General features: G+C 42.6%; 1 protein-coding gene across 8 annotated transcripts in view; it reads left to right on the forward strand.

The window, feature by feature from the left end:
- Positions 1-12,827, forward strand: part of LOC147346182 (nucleoporin SEH1) — a 96,779-nt gene extending 83,952 nt beyond the window's left edge. For 5 of the 8 annotated variants that reach the window (XM_086373279.1, XM_086373284.1, XM_086373281.1 and 2 more), the window contains 5 exons: positions 2,502-2,621; positions 2,994-3,115; positions 4,536-4,665; positions 5,108-5,166; positions 12,392-12,827. In XM_086373279.1, coding sequence (XP_086229405.1) covers positions 2,502-2,621; positions 2,994-3,115; positions 4,536-4,665; positions 5,108-5,166; positions 12,392-12,533 — 573 coding nt within the window. In that variant the 3' untranslated portion in view covers positions 12,534-12,827. The remainder of the gene's footprint in view (positions 1-2,501; positions 2,622-2,993; positions 3,116-4,535; positions 4,666-5,107; positions 5,167-12,391) is intronic. The other 3 variants (XM_086373280.1, XM_086373282.1, XM_086373287.1) reach the window with 2 other exon arrangements.
- Positions 12,828-17,700: the final 4,873 nt, after the last annotated feature.

Here is a 17,700-nt window from a genome sequence, read left to right on the forward strand (position 1 = left end):
GCTACAATCAATGTCAGAGAGTCTTCTGCCTGTGTCTAGGAGTTTTATGGTTTCTGGTCTTTAATCCATTTTGAGTTTGTTTTTTATATGATGTTAGAGAATGTCCCAATTGTATTCTTTTCCATGTATTAATAGCTGTCCAGTTTTCCCAGAACGACTTATTGAAGAGACTTTTTTCCTCCATTTTATATTCTTACCTCTCTTGTTGCAGAGTAATTGGCCATAAATGGGGGTTTATTTCTGGTCTCTTTGTCCTATTCCTGAATGTGAAAGAGGAGAGTGAAAAAGTTGGCTTAAAGCTCAACATTCAGAAAACTAAGATCATGGCATCCTGTCCCATCACTTCATGGCAGATAGATGGGGAAACAGTGGAAACAGTGGCAGACTTTATTTTTCTGGGCTCCAAAATCACTGCAGATGGTGAATGCAGCCATGAAATTAAAAGACGCTTCCTCCTTGGAAGGAAAGTTACTACCAACCTACACAGCATATTAAAAAGCACAGACATTACCTTGCCAACAAAGGTCCATCTCGTCAAGGCTATGGTTTTTCCAGTGGTCATGTATGGATGTGAGAGTTGGACTGTAAAGAAAGCTGAGCGCCGAAGAATTGATGCTTTTGAACTGTGGTGTTGGAGAAGACTCTTGAGAGTCCCTTGGACTGCAAGGAGATCCAACCAGTCCATTCTGAAGGAGATCAGCCCTGGGATTTCTTTGGAAGGAACGATGCTAAAGCTGAAACTCCAATACTTTGGCCACCTGAGGTGAAGAGCTGACTCATTTGAAAAGACCCTAATGCTGGGAAAGTTGAGGGCAGGAGGAGAAGGGGACGACAGAGGATGAGATAGTTGGATGGCATCATCGACCCGAAGGACGTGGGTTTGGGTGGACTCTGGGAGTCAGTGATGGACAGGGAGGCCTGGCGTGCTGCGGTTCATGGGGTCGCAAAGAGTCAGACATGACTGAGCAACTGAACTGAACTGTCCTGTTCCATTGATCTATGTATCTGTTTTGAAACCAGTACCATGCTATTTTGATTACTGTAGCTTTGTAGTATAGTGAATTCTACCAAACATTTAAAGAAGAGTTAGCACCTATCCTTATAAAACTGTTCCAAAATATACAGAGGAAGAAACACTTTCTAACTCATGCTATGAGGCCACCATCACTCTGTTACCAAACCAGGCAAAGATAATCACACACAAAAAGCAAAAATTACAGACCAGTATCTCTGAATGTAGGTGTAAAAACTGTCAAAAAAAAAAAACAAAAAACAAAACACTAGCAAACTGAATCCAACAATACATTGGAAGGATCAAACACCATCATCAAGTGGGATTTTTCCCAGGGATGCAAGGATTTTTCAATGACTGCAAATAATAATTTGTTGATGTGATGTACCACATTAACAAGTTGAAGAATAAAAGCCTTATGATTATCTCAATTGATGCAGAAAAAGCTTTTAACAAAATTCAACATCCATTTATAATTAACTCTTCAGAAAGTGGGCATAAAGGGAACATACCTCAACCTAATAAAGGTCACATATGACAAACTCACAGGTAACATCATACTCAACACTGAAAAGCTGAAAGCATTCTTTCTTAGGTCGGGAACAAGACAAGGATGACCACTCTCTACTTTTATTCAGCATAGTTTTGGAAGTCTTAGTGATGGGAATCAGCGAAGAAAAAGAAAGAAAAGAGATCCAAATTGGAAAAGAAGTAAAACTCACTGTTTCTGTTTGACAGGATATTGGGTTGGCCAAAAAGTTCGTTTGGGTTTCACTGGAATATCTTGCTATACATAAAAAATCCTAAAGACGCCACCAGAAAACCAGAGCTTACTAATGAATTTGGTAAAGTTGTAGAATACCAAATTAACATACAGAAATCTGTTGCATTTCTATACACTGAGAACAAACTATCAGAAAGGAAAACTGAGAAAATAATCCCATTTACCAATGAATCAAAAACAATAAAATACTTAGGAATAAACCTACTTAAGAGGCAAAAGACCTATTCTCTGAAAAGAATGAGATGCTGATGAAAGAAATTGAAGTGGATGCAAACAGAAAGACATACTGTGTTCTTGGATTGAAAGGATCAGTATTGTTAAAACAACTGTACTACCCAAGGCAATCTATAGATGAGGTGCAATCCCTGTCAAAATCTCAATGGCATTTTTCAGAAAACTAGAAAAAAATTTTTAAATTTGTATGGAAACACTTAAAGGCTCCAGATAGCCAAAGCAGTCTTGAGAAAGAAAGATAAGGCTGGAGGAATCTGGCTCCCTGACTTGAAAAATATACTTGGATCTGGTACAGGTACAGTAACAAACCCACTAAAAATGTTCAAATTCTTTTTCCATTAGTGCAAAATTAATCAATACAAAGACAGTTTTCCCCTTTAATTTCTTCATACCACACTTTGAATTGGTAACCTCAGTGCATGTGTGTAAGGTTCAGAGTCTAAATTTCTCTCCTGGATGTGTTGTTTGTAGGTCTCCATCATGTTTTTGCCCAGAGATAGAGGAGACTATGCCCAGTTTTGGGATGTTGAGTGTCACCCTCTTAAAGAGCCTCACCTGAAGCACACCTTAAGATTCCAGCTCTCTGGACATGTGAGTGTTTCCCTGAATTTAAGTACATTACTGGGTGTGTTTTGGAGATACCAGGTGAAACTGGCCTGAAAAAGCTAAGTATGTTCCTGGTTTTATTATAATCCCATTAATTCTACTGTAGCTGCTTATCATCTTAGTTTTCTTATGTGTCTTTATTTATTGGCTCTGTGAAATCTATGTTTGCCTTAATTAGGTAAGGTTTTTGTGTGTGTGTGAGACACAGAGAGAAACAGTACAAGATAAAGCATTTGTAATTAAAGGAATTTAAAAATCTGAAGTGTCCTTTTTAAGAATTAGGAAGTAGTAAAATTCAGTTAGGTAAATGTCCATGTATTTATTTCTCCTCCTCCACCCTGTGATTTTTTTCTACAGAGTGTCAGAGCAGAAAGTGAGCCTGGAATTTCACGCATTTCTGCAAATAGCCTCATTAAAATAGATAATTTACTTAAGCTTCGAAGACAGGCTGTATCTGAGGCTTCTGCCCTCATACCTGGGTATGTTATTTCTCTCATTCTCATGAGTTTTTCCCAGTACTTTATTGAGGTATAATCTCATTCGACAAAATGCCCAGTGGCTTACCTGTGATTGACATGTGTCACCCCACTGCAGTCAAGGTAGAGACTTGACTCCCAGTTCCTCTCATCTGGGAGTTCTCACGCGGCTTCTCCAGCCACCCCCACCCTCGCCTGGGGTTTATTCTGTTCTGTATGTTGCCTTAGTTCTGTGGATCTCATGTACACCTGCACTCAGGTTTTGCCTGGCTTCTTTCACTTAGGTGGTGATGTTGGGATCTTTGGTGTTGGTGAGTCCACCTGTGGTGGGTACCTTTGCATGTGGAATTCACATGACCCGTCACAGGGGCACGTCACCATTGTTTCTTTATCCTTTGGCATTTGGTGTCTTCCACCTTGGAGCCCTTGTGAATGAAGATGCAGTGAACATTGTTATATGTGTGTTTTTGTGGACATATTCTTTCATTTCTTTTGGGTAAAAATGTCTTAGAGTAGAATTACTGAGTCATGTGGTAGGAATTTTTTTAACCTTAACCTTAAATCGAAGAATGTTCCCAAAGTAGCCTTTCCATTTTACATTCCCAAAAAGAGTATATGAAAGTAGATTCTTAAAAACTTTATAAAATGTATGTTATATCAGTGGCTTGCAGAGCTTTAATGATAATATGTAAATGTTTAACCTAATGAAAAATTTTTTTTCAGGAATGTGCTTTTTTAATAACTTTTTATTGAAGTATAGTTGATGTATAGCATTGTGTTTATTTCTGCTGTACAGCAAAGCAATGTTACATACATTCTTATCCATATGGTTTACACAGGATATTGAATATAATTCTCTGTGCTATACAGTAGGACCTTGTTGTCTATCCATTCTATATATAAAAGCTTACATGTGCTAACCCCAACCTCCCAGTCCGTCTCTCCCCCAAACCCCTCCCCCTTGGCAACCACAAGTCTCTTCTCTGTGTCTGTGGGTCTGTTTCTTTTTCGTAGGTATGTTCATTTGTGTCATATTTTAGATTTCACGTATAAGTGATATTGTATAGTATTCATCTTTCTCTTTCTAACTTACATGAAAATGTTTCTTATAGTTCTTAGTTAACTCATACTTAGGTTTGACTTAGTTCTAGAGGAAGATGCTTTTAAGAAAAGCATGTTAAGTACCTCTCCAAGAGAGGAGGTTCTGCTGCCCATATCAGCTGCTGCCAGGCATGCCTGGATGCTTCCTGGCACCAGCAGTGTTAGTACTGATCAGACAGTCACCTTCACAAAACTACTTTAACTGAAATGTGGGAGAAAACACAAGTTAAAGCCATATACACAAGTTATATAATTTATTATATACAAATAGTTTAAGTTTCTGTAGATTGTAAATAGTTAATTTTCAACCCTGTCTCCATAGCAGGCAACTTGACTTGACCCACCGTGGAGTTTATGCCCCAGAAGACGTGTATCAATTTCTGCCAACGAAAGTTGGGGAGTCAAGGACATTGAAAGTCAATTTGCGAAATAATTCTTTTATTACACACTCAGTAAGTTGGAAATATTGCTGTGGGTTGTGGAAAAATAAATGTATTCTACTATTTGATAAACATTTTCCTAAGAATTAGAAGATTGTTTTATAGATGATATTTAAGGTAAAATAGTTAATTTTTAAAATATCTTAATACTGTGTTTGAAGAGAAACTCATGGGAAGTTTATGATCCTTTGTCTGAAAATTATCCAGTATTTTCATATTTTCATTTTTTAGTTTCTGCTCTTGTTTTCTTCTGTATGATCCTATGAGCATATTTCTGGATAACATTTACTCCAGTCAGAACTATAGTAAATTCATTAAAATTCCCTTCCATGAGCATTTATTGTCTTAACTTCATCTTGTGGGTATACATAAGCAAATGCACGGTGTGTTGATTTAAATATGCACAGATATCTAACTTGTGTAACTTCATAAAGTGTTTCATATTAAATTCCAGCTCAAGTTTTTAAGTCCCAGAGAGCCTTTCTACGTCAAACATTCAAAATATTCTTTGAGGTGAGTTTATCATAAATCAAAGTGTTCTCATCCTGGTGCAGCTCTTTGTGTTCAGGACCCTGAGATTGCTCTTGGGGGCTAGGACTGTGATGTCTCCCTCAGTTACAGCCCCTCATCTTCATCACTAACACCCAGAGCACTAAGTGCATGGTGAAGGGGATAAGGAGCCTGCAGGGGAAACAGTCTGACTGTGGGTTTACGTGGCGAGTATCAACTCAGATTTGCACAGTGTTTGGGCTTAGGGTGTGACTCCTGTTACCCAGTATTTTGACAGCCATATACTTAACTAGAACCTTTGTTGTCTTATGATTAACTTTAGAGTAATTTCTGTATCAGGTGTTACTTTCATCACACTGAGAATCAAGGATTTAAATTTTTACTAATTTGGACAAAAATCTTCCCAGATTAATTGGAAAAACTTTTATTATCCTGTTTTCCAGTGTAATTCTTGAAATAATCCTATATTGTTCTTTCATCAGGGCCTCATTTTCTTGCCATCCTTGCTTATTTTATTTTTTTAGTGTTTTTATTCATTTTTAAGGTATTTATATATATTCTTCCAGTTTTATTGATGTAATTGACACACAGCACTGTGTAAATTTGAGGTGTGTAGCATAATGATTTGACTTACATACATCATGAAATGATTATCACAGTAAATTTTGTGAACACTTTCATCTCATATATATACAAAATTAAACAGAATAAAATGTTTTTTTTTCCTGCAACATGAACTATTAGGATTTATTCTGTCAACAACTTTCATATATATAACACAACATGTTCAGTATATTTTCCATGTTGTATATCACATGGCCTGGTGCATATTTATCCTACAAGTGGAAGTTTTTGCTTTCTGACTTTTGATGTACTTTTTATCAGTCCCACCCACCACCTTCTCCAACCACAAATCTGATCTTTTCTATGCATTTTTTTTTTTTAATGTCTGAAAATATTTTTATCTTACCATCATTTTTTAAAAATCTTTATTGAATTTGTTACAATATTGCTTCTGTTTTATGTTTTGGCTTTTTGGCTACAAGGCATGTGGGATCTTAACTTCCTAACCAGGAATCTAACCTGCACCCCCTGTGTTAAAAGGTGAAGTCTTAATCACTGGACTGCCAGGGAAATCCCTTGCCTTCATTTCTGAGAGACAGTCTTGCTTAGCACATAATTCTGACAGTATTATCCCCTGTTCCCATCTTATAAATCTGCTACACTACTGTCTGGCTTACATTGTTTCTAACAAGAAGTCTACTGTCATCCTCCTGTTCATTCCTCTGCCTGATGTGTCTTTTTTTCTGGCTGCTTTTAATTTTTTTTTTTTACCTTTTTTTTTCTTTTTTTTTTTGAGGGGGAAGTGTAATTGACCTCCAACACTCTTAGTTACTGTATTTCTGTTTTTATTTCTGTACATTTCAAACTGATTTCACCACACTAAGTCTAGGATGGTACATTACCAACACAAAGACATTACATAGTTACTATGTTCCCTAGCTGTACATCTCATACCTGCTGTTCATTTATTTTGGAACTGGATGTTTGTGCCTTGTCACCTTCCTCACCTATTTCTTTCCTCCTGTACCCCCATCCCCTCTGGCGGCCACCTGTTAGTTCTTTTTCTCCATGACTCTTTCTGTTTTGTTATGTTTATTCATTTGTTTTCTAGATTCCACATGTAAGTGAGGTCATTTGATGTTTTGTCTCTCGGACTTATTTCAGTTTAGCATAATACTCCCTCAGTCCATTCATGTTATTGCAGATGGTAAGATTTCATTCTCTTTTATGGCTGGGTGTATCCCACTGTGTCTGTAGGTATCTTCATCTGTTCAGGCACTTGGGTTACTTCTGTGTAACATTGTTTCCAGTCGTCTCACTTTCAGGCTGTGTAAGTCTTTAGATCTAAAGTGAGTCTCCTGTAGCCAGCATATATGCTGGTTTTGTGTTTGTATCCATTGAGCCACTCTTTTGATTGGAGCATTTAATCCATTTACATGTAAAGTAATTATTGATAGGTATGTACTATCAATTTTGCTAATTGTTTTGGGGTCTTGCTAATTTTATTTTTCCATATGACACCTGTAAAGGCTGAAATTTCAAACTGGGTTGTCACTGATATTTACAATTTTAACATTAGGGTTGCATTGCACTTAATACTAAAAATAATTTTATCTTCATGTTTGAATCTTTAATTAAACTTTATTTATTATAAGCTCTTTCACTTTAGCATCAGGAAGCGGTCCTAGAAGCATGTTCTATTCTGTGAAAACTAGGCCCCTTGTAGGCAATCGAGGGCTGACTGAGTTACTAGCCCAGCAGCACTGACTCAGAAGCTTACGCTTCCTCTTGTTGTTGGAAGATAAGTCATTCCCTCTACCCCTCATACTTTCTTCCCCTTCTTGACCCCATTCACCCATCCTCTGTGGTTGGAAACCTACCTCTTAGGAGCCCAGGCCAAAGGTACAAGTTGTATGGAGTCAGCAGTGAATACACCTAGACCTCTCTCAGCCTCAGTGTCCTAATTTGTAAAGGTGCCGGCAGCCTGGACTTGTTACAGGATATGTGAGAGGCAGTCCTGGGGGTCCTGAAAAGCCCCAGCAGGACCCACAGGTGTTGACAGCATCACAGTTCTGTCAGCGCTTTCCCAGCCAGTCTCTTCATCGAGAACGTGGACGATGGCAGCCTTAAACACTCCCAGTCCAAACTTTCCCACTTCTCTGCCCTGAGCTCTCCTCTCCCATTGGTCTGTGGGTCCCTCCCCTGGGGCCTGAGACTGGTGACGTTCCAGGGTGCTTAGAGCAGGCTGGCTCTGCCGAGCTGAGGCTGACCTGCAGGAGCAGTTCGCTGTTCACAGATAGTCATTTGAATTCCCAGTTGGGGCCCTTTTTAGTGACTGAAGACAAATTGATCCTGAGTGAGTGATTAGTCCTGAACACTGCTGTTATCTGAATTTGAACCTTATCGTAATGGCCGTAGTAAATAACTCTGCTTCCTGTTTGCTGTCTGCTTGGTTTACGTCCCTGAGCTTGATCAGTGTTTCGCAGGCATTGTGTCTTTAAGCATGAAGCATAGGAGTCTGGGAACACTTTTGTGTAAACCAGCATACACCTGGGGCTTCAGATCTTTGTTTCAAGGAGCATTTATCTTTAAAAAAATAAACTTGTTTTTTAAAAAGTTAAGACACCTTCAGATTTTTAAAAAATTTGTTTGAAGAGCTAACAGCTTTTTAAGAAACAATATTTGCATTCACTTCATCTACAGTTTTGATAAAGACTCAGGAACAGTAACTTGTTAAATTGTTTGGCCGTATGTCAGTGTGTTAGTCGCTCAGTCGTGTCTGACTCTCTGCGATCCTGTGGGCTGTAGCTCACCAGGCTCCTCTGTCCATGGGATTCTCCAGGCAAGAACACTGGAGTGGGTTGCCATTTCTTTCTCCAGTGCATGAAAGTGAAAAGGGAAAGTGAAGTCGCTCAGTCGTGTCTGACCCTCAGTGATCCCATGGACTGCAGCCTTCCAAGCCCCTCTGTCCATGGGATTTTCCAGGCAAGAGTACTGGAGTGGGGTGCCATTGCCTTCTCTGAATACTGCAGAAGGTTGCTGTTTCCTTCTCCAGGGGATCTTCCTGACCCAGGGATTGAACATGGGTCTCCTGCATTGCAGGCAGATTCTTTACCAGCTGAGCTACCAGGGAAAAGGCCTTATGTCACTGTTGCCTGTTTTATGACTGAAGGATGATGCAGTCAACGTACCTGGAGATGAATGTTCCTTTTCCAACTTTCGTTCCTGAATACACTATAGTTTCACATTTTTCACTTAATTTGCTTTCACAGACTTTTTAAAAATTTAAACTATTATAGCTGAAATTTGTAAATCAGCTCCGTCTTGGTCCTTTGCAGAGAAAAGACCTGTTTCTGTTTGATACTAGTAGCATCACACGCAGCAGTCTCTGTTCCCAGCCAGGCTGTGAGAAGGTTAGCTGAAGGAGGTCCACGGGCAGTTTGTGGTTACCTGGGAGCTGGGAGGCCTTACAGGAGACCACACGACCTAAATGCAAATGTAGTTTTGGCAGTGAACAGGTCAAAAGTATTTTCACATTGCCACCGTCAGCTTCCTCATCTGACCCTGTGGCCAGCTGGTAGCATCCTTCTTCTGGTTGCCTGGCTGGCCGTCCTCCTATCCCTGAGGTCTTCCTCCTCCTCACACACAGCTGCCTGTAGTGCTGTAGATACGACGGGTGTGATGCTTAAAGCATTCTTAACATGGAACTTTTTATCAGTGAGATGGCATTTTGCTTAGTTTCAATTTGTCTAAAAAACAGTTTTAAAATCTAAGATGTGTTCATTCTTGCCATCTCAAAGTAGACATTTTTATACAGTTGAACATGATGACTTGCCATTCCAGTGCTAGAACATTTTTAGCTGTCCTAAATTAAATACTCACTGCTTTTCTGTGCTGGAGAAGGCAATGGCACCCCACTCCAGTACTCTTGCCTGGAAAATCCCATGGACCAAGGAGCCTGGTGGGCTGCAGTCCATGGGGTCGCTAAGAGTCGGACACGACTGAGTGACTTCACTTTCACTTTTCACTTTCATGCATTGGAGAAGAAAATGGCAACCCACTGCAGTGTTCTTGCCTGGAGAATCCCAGGGACGGAGGAGCCTGGTGGGCTGCCGTCTATGGGGTCGCACAGAGTCGGACACGACTGAAGTGACTTAGCAGCAGCAGCAGCTTTTCTGTGCAGCCTAGGTCATGTCACAGCATCTAAGAGAGTTTAGAAACATGAGAAAATATTTTTTAATGAAGCAAAATTTGGACAGTGTACATAAGGTAGCATTTCAAATTGCCTCATAAGATACTTATGTTTGCTTTATATTCTTAAACATGTTATTACTTTAAAATATCTTTAACTTTTTATACTTTGAAAAGAGATTTAAATAAGGTAATTTTATACTTTATTGGTGGCAGGTACTGAAGTTATTCTGATACATTTCATTATTCTGAACTTAGGATAAATATGTAATGTTACAAATTCCAGCATCAAAAAAACTTTAATAATTAGCAACTCAGTATAAACTTGGTGAAATATGAATAAGAAGACCATAAGTGCAAAGCAGTAACTCTGATCTGTTCAACCAGGTGAAGTAAACTCTACGTCGTAGAAAACTTCCCTCGTGACACGTGCATAGGCTTAGATCTTACATAGAGGAAGGCGGGAAGCTGGCCTCTTCATACGTAAGAATGGCTTCTTTCCACTTTGGAGAAGTAGAGCCTTGCTCCCTGAGAATCCTCTCAAACAGGGGTGGGGCTACTCCCCGTGTGAGCGTAGGGGCTTGTACTCCTCCTAGGGGTGAGGCCACTGAACGGTCTCGTGAGCTGTAGAGGCTGGTGCAGTGACAGTGCTGGACTCGGCAGGTGGACAGGCTGTGTGAGGCTCCAGGGGAGCCCCTCCCAGTCCCTGTTGGTCACCTTGTTTTTCTCAGGGGGCTGCCTGCCCTGGGGCTAGCAAGCCCCAGTCCTCGAGTGGGAGCTCTGCTCCATACCAGGAGGTTCACTGTCCTGGCAGTCCTGCAACAGGGCTGTTAGCTGACAGTAGGTTCTGGGGATTTGCCTGGGGCGAGGGCGTGTACTGGGCACATCCTGTTGCCCACAGAAGGTGGGTGATGGTGGAAGGTGATGGAAGAGGGGCACTGACGGGTGGGGTTTTGGTCAGGGTTCTGCTGTGGGCTCTAGGTGGTCCCCTCTCTCTCATGACTTTTTAAGAAGAATCTGTTGTGTTCCCACTTAGCCCCTAGAGCGTCCTCTGCTGACTGTTTATTCAAGTCTAGTCTGCTGAGACTTTGCAGATGATGCCCCGTCTGCCGGGCTCATACCCACATGCATTCTGCGAGCTGGCCTTGTGGCCGAGCAGCCAGAGGGACGCTTCTAAGTTACAGAGAAAGAAGGATTCGGATTGCTGACGTTTATAGGTTATGGCTGTGGGGGGCTGAGGTGTTTCGGGCACTCCGCCAGCCCTGCCTCTGCACCATCAGGCACTGGTTCTCATGCCTCTGCTGCAAAAGTTGTCCTCAGCTGAGGATTTCCACGTTGTGTCAGCATGCTTTCCTGTTACATGTTCCCGTGTGTGTTTGTGTGTATGTATGTATGGGTGTAAAGCCCCCTTGGTCACCACACTGCTGGGTGCTGGAGCTGTGTGGACCCTGGTTCTTCCTAGGTTGCATCCCAGTTTATTCAGTGTGTGAATCTAAAGCAGGTGATACATATTTGTCATAGTATGTTTTTCAAAATTCTTTCTCTGTTAAATATAGAGTTCTGCATTCCATGTTGAACTTTGCTAATAATGGAATCATCTAAAGATTTATTTTTGGATATTTTAATGTGTTTTAGTAATTCATAAGTTACGAAGCCTCTTAGGTTGGCAGATTGTACTACATTATTCTGAGGATTAAGATGCTAACATGAAAGAGAAAGTTGTCATTTGTCAGTGCCATCAATAGGTACCAGTTTCTTTAAAAGCAGCTTTGCTTTGATGTGGAAAAATGAGGTAAATGCATTGGTGAAAAATGACCCAGACTTTGAATATGTATATTTTGTTACCTCCAGGAAAAGGGCTTTGAAATACTTGGCCTGTTTTCTGAATTTCTAACCCACTGTGCTGGGTCAGGAAACATGCTGGAAACAGAAGCGCAGTCCGGTCCCTCTACTGAGCCCACACACGTGTGGCTGAGCTCAGAGGGATCTGCCCTCTGAGGAGAGTCTGAAAGCTGTGAGGTTTCACTTAAAAACCATTAAGACAGAAGGTCGGTGGCATCAAACGGGCTGTGGGAAGGGCCTGCATCTTGTTCCCCTCAGGAGTAAAGATGTATTTTTGAAGCTTTTGGAACCTCGTTTTGTGAGCAGAAACAAACCCGCCAACATAATACTTGTCTGTGCCTCAAGTAGAATACGATCATAAATTTTCAAGGAAACTCTTGGTAGGTTTCCTAAGAATTTTGGAGCAAACCTGCCAGCCCCAGTAAAGTTGGTTGCAGCCATGGGGTGGCTGCTGGCAAGTACGCCCTGAGCCTTCCTGGGCTTGGCTGCCTCCTGCTCCTGCAGACGCGGCACCAGGCTCCAAGCCTTGCAGCTCCTGTTTCCTTGACCAGGCTCACTCTCCACCAGGCGTCGTGTGACTGGGGGGCTCTGACTGCCCTGATGCCGTGTTGACACCCCTTTTTCTCTACAGAGCCCAGCACTACATCAACATGCCCGTGCAGTTCAAGCCCAAGTCCGTGGGCAAGTTTGAAGCTTTGCTCGTCGTTCAAACAGACGAAGGCAAGAGTGTCGCTGTCCGACTCATTGGGGAAGCTCTTGGAAACATCAGCTAGAATCCAGTGTGTGTAAAGTAAATGACCTAAGTTACATTTTGGTAATTTCATTTTTTCTACACTACAGTTATGCATTTGTGTATATTTTGTATGATAAATTGGATGTCTATAACTGTAGATTTGTTGCTTTGAGAAGCTAATACCTGACTAAAATAATCATGTATCTAGCCTACAGTCTTGTATTTAACTTTTACAGAGAAGAGAGTTCTATTTTTGCATTGATGATGATACTCTGAATAAATTTGACATATGTTTTAGTTGGTATATCCAGAAATAAACTTAATTTCCACTGAACTTGTCTTTTTTATATGATGTCATACAGAAATTAGAATATCACTTTATTCTGCTAATTATTTCCAAGCTCCTGCGTTTCTGTTCTGTGAATTTTCTTTTCCATCACAAAGTTTTGTTTGCCTTAAGCAATTCCTTCTTGGTTCCTTTGTCTTTTAGCTGCTGCTGCTGCTAAGTCGCTTCAGTCGTGTCCAACTCTGTGCGACCCCATAGACCGCAGCCTACCAGGCTCCTCCATCCATGGGATTTCCCAGTCAAGAGTACTGGAGTGGGGTGCCATTGCCTTCTCCAGTCTTTTAGCTAGTTGCCCAGAATAGAAAGGAAAGCTTCCTTCCAAAGAAGCTGTCTTTCTCCAGAATGGGGCAGTGTCCTTAAGTGTGCAGACACTTGGGAGAGGTTGATGGTGTATTTTAGGAGAGCGTTTATTGAAGTTAAAGGTGAACAGGATGACTTCAGAACCTGGTGTAGAAGGGCACAGCCATCAGGTACCACTGGGACCCAGGGGCGGGGACAGAGCCCCCGTGCTGTGACTTCCCTGGTTCCACTAGTTGTGGCCATTGCTGGTAGGTGTTGTGCAGCAGCGTGGGGGTCGTGGCTGATGTTGCCGACAGAGCAGGAGGATCATGGAACATGTGCAGAGCTGCCACTGGGAGGGCTCTGACCCCAACGTTTACACCTGAGACAGGGAAGTGCACTCCTTCCTGTGCGCAAGCTCAGGACATCTTACCTGCCAGCCATGTGGGTTGTCCACAGGTGAGAGCAGAGGTGGTCCAGCAACTGCCCATCCTCTTGGTTAAAACGTTCCCTTCAGTCTTAACAGAGATACTTCCTGGTTTTGTTTCTTCTTTAGGTTTTTAATTTCATCCCCAGGAAGTGGCCTGGGACCAAGGGAGCCTGTGAGTTTTCACCTGTGCTCTGAGCCCTTTGAGCAGTGGTGGACTCGGAGCAGCAGGGCTCTGACAGCAGGTGGAGGAGGAGCCGGCTGTGTCTCATAGACGTCCTGTCTTGTGTGTCTGGTGTTGCCCCCAGAATATGTCCATGGGCACGTGGAGGTGCTCGTGTGCCCATTCTGAGCAGGGTTGGCCCAGGCCTCCTCCTCAGTGCCCCTGCAGGTCAGCAGGCAGCCCCACGCCCCTCACTCAGGAAGTTCTCTCTGCACTTGGGTTGACCAAAGAAATCACTTTGAGGAGTTGACCTGGGGACAGGCCATGTTGTGGATTCAGCCGCATGTGAGACCTGCTTCCTGAGGCCTTGAATCCGGGCAGGGACTCCCATCATCTGAGCTGACTCACAGCACCACAGACCCGCCATGCCAAACCCCAGGGCTGCCACAGCTGTCCGAGTCACCCTGGTCCTTTGGGTCCTGGAGGCTGATTCTGCAGCAGCTTCCTAAACTCTCAGAGGCCCGCATGCATTGAGGCTAGGCCTGATCTCCCACACTTGTTCTTCCACAGGCTGTTCTTGGGGGTCGGGGCGGCGCTCCCAGGCCCTCCCCTCCCACAGGGAACCTTCTCTTTCTGCCTTCCAGGTGCTCGGGTGAGGTGGCCCATCTGACTGACAGGCACCTGTACTGAAGGCTGGTTCTTTGAAGCCTCAGTGCCTGAAGTGCAGGCGGGGAGAGGGGGAGAGGAGGGTTCGTGGTCTGAACAAATGGATGAGTGTCTGTATCTTATCTTTCCATAGACATATCAAGAGTCCATGGTAAATGTATACAATAATTACTTGCATCTCCAGTCAGAAGCAGGCCGTGCTAATGGAGAAGTGCTGGAAGGGCTGAGTCAGGAGCAGGCAGGGACCTTTAGCCCCCGTCTGTGCTAGGCATGACCCTGGCAGGTGGAGGGGGAGGAGATGAGACAGGACAGTGATGTAGTTGTCCACCTCAGATTCCAAGAAAGTTTCCTTTAAAAATCATAAAGCGAATTTGGTAATGTAACTGGATATACAACTGATACACAAAATCAGTAGTCTTTCTATATAAGAAAATAGTAATGGAAGAAAAGATCCATGAGGAATCCCCCAGGAATAAACATATGAAGAACTGTGTCTAATATTTACATGTAGCCTGCTAGGCTCCTCTGTCCATGGAATTTCCCAGGCAAGAATACTGGAGTGGGTTGCCATTCCAGGGGATCTTCCTGACCCAGGGATCAAACCTACATCTCCCACACTGGAGAAAGCATAACCAAAGTCCAAAGACAAAGGACAACCTGGAAGTTTCTTGTTGATGGACACGTTGGCCATTGCAGTCTTTTCCTACTACACCTATGTAGCTGTTAAGTTGGGTTGGGTAGAGCGTGGCAGCACGGTCAGTGGGGGGACGTTCCCAACTGCTGTCCTACCAGACTTCTGTGAACAGCGCCTGTTTCTTTACATTTTTGCCAAAACAATATCTGTGCACACACTTTTCCCACTCCACTAGGTGGGTCTGACAGGTACCCTGGCTCTGACTCAGGGAGCAGAGCACACCCAGGCAGGCACATCCTGGAGTCACTCCTTCCTCTCCCCGCTTCCTCCAGGTGCCTCCAGTGAGGAGGATGGACCTGCCTCAGGCGCTTCCCGCCTGGACCACTTGGGCGCTACTGTTGGGCAGTGGTACCTGTGAGGCCCCTCCTCTCCTTACGACCCTGTCCCAAGGTGGGGAGGGGGAGCTGCCTTTCAAGGGACTGTCTGAACTTTCTACCATTTTCAACTATTAACTATTTTTGTAATAAATGTTTTAAGGAGGTTAACATAACTTTCCTGGTGGTCCAGGGGTTGAGAATCTGCCTGCTAACGCAGGTGATGTGGGTTCGATTCTTGGTCAGGGAGGATCCCACATGCTGTGGGAGCAACTAAGCCCATATGCCACATCCACTGAACCCCCACATCTAGAGCCTGTGCTCTGTAACAGAAGTCACCACAAAGAGAAGCCCATGCTCACTGCAACTGGACAAAGCCCACTTGAGTGCAGCAACAAAGACCTAGCACAGCCAAAAATAAGTAAATAATTTTTTAAAAAGAAATTGTTTTAATAAGATAGAGATCTAAACATCACTTTTTCTGCCAATGCTAGTTAACTTAAGGGAATGTATCACTTATTAATGTAGGTATTGGGTAGCCAAATGCTGCCTGTTGACCGTCTTTCTCAGAAGGTTCTGAAATGATATCTTAGTAAAGTTCTAGATGGACTTCCCTTCTGGAGAAGCTCATGGGTGGCAGCATTTGAGATCCTCCCAGCAGATGCTCCTCCTTGACTTTTCTGTGAGGTGTGTTACAGTCTGTGTCCAGGAGGAGAAAGCAGGGCAGCCCCTGGAGAGGCTTTTTGGGGAGGATCCCTTGTGGGTGGGATCCCATCGGGGCTGAGGTTAGAAGGTTTCCCATCAGCCTTGCCTGTAGGGCTGCATCACACCTGCTTGCCTTGGAGGAGAAGGGTCAGCGAGCCCATTGCCTTCTGGGCAGTCGGTCACTTGTTTCCACTATGAATTTGCTTTCCCCTTTGTTATTTAATATTGATGTTAAAGCCACTAAGAAGGTTGCCTGTTTCTATCTGGACATGAAGACAGCCTATTTTTATATTTTACACAAAATATAGAACATAAATGTATGTTTCTGTATTGCATAGGTTTATTAAATATAATTTAAAATATTTATATATACACATAGGTATCAGAATAAAGCAAATAGATTGAGGCTGTTAGCAACCAGGGGTTTTCGTAGAAGACAAAAGTGATGATATCATTCAAAGATAATATGTCTACAATGCTTGATATTTCTAGCGCCCCAAATGCTGGAAATCCTATAAATTGGAAGGGGAAGATAATCCAATAGGAATGTGGATAAGAGAACATAAACTTCAACATTTCACAGAATGATAATTTTAGATGGCTAGTAGACAAGCAAAATGGCTGTCTGAGGAGGCTGTAAAATAGCATAGAAAAGAGACGCAAAAGGCGAAGGAGGAAAGGAAAGATACCTGTTGAATGCAGAGTTCCAAAAAATAGCAAGGAGAAATAAGAAACCTTCCTAAGTGAACAATGCAAAGAAATAGAGGAAAACAATAGAATGGGAGACTAGAGATCTCTAAGAAAATTAGAGATACCAAGGGAATATTTCATGCAAAGATGGGCACAATAAAGGACAGAAACAGTATGGACATAACAGAAGCAGAAGATATTAAGAAAAGGTGGCAAGTATACAAATAACTATACAAAAAAGATCTTCATGACCCAGATAACCACAATGATGTGACCACTCACCTAGAGCCAGACATCCTGGAGTCCAAGTCAAGTGGGCCTTAGGAAGCATCATTACGAACAAAGTTAGTGGAGATGATGGAATTCCAGGTGAGCTATTTCATATCCTAGAAGATGCTGTGAAAGTTTTGCACTCAATATGCCAGCAAATATGGGAAACTCAGCAGTGGCCACAGGACTGGAAAAGGTCAGTTTTCATTCCAGTCCCAAAGATGGGCAAGGCCAAAGAATGTTCAAACTACCGCACAATTGCATTCATTTCACACACTAGCAAAGTAATGCTCAAAATTCTCCAAGCTAGGCTTCAATAGTACATGAACTGAGAACTTCCAGATGTTCAAGCTGGATTTAGAAAAGGCAGAGGAACCAGAGATCAAATTGCCAACATCCGTTGGATCATAGAGAGAATTCCAGCAAAGAGAATTCCAGCAAGAGAATTCCAGAAAAGAGAAGCAAGAGAATTCCAGAAAACCATCTACTTCTGTTTCATTGACTATGCTAAAGCCTTTGACTGTGTGCATCGCAACAAACTGTGGAAAATTCTTAAAGAGACAAAAATACCCTACCACCTTACCTGCCTCCTCAGAAACCTGTGTGCAGGTCAAGAAGCAACAGTTAGAACCAGACATGGAACAATGGACTGG

The sequence above is a fragment of the Bos grunniens genome, chromosome 24 (assembly GCF_055505025.1).
Source record: "Bos grunniens cultivar Pamir isolate PY7600 chromosome 24, Bosgru_T2T1.0, whole genome shotgun sequence".
NCBI lineage: Eukaryota > Metazoa > Chordata > Mammalia > Artiodactyla > Bovidae > Bos > Bos grunniens.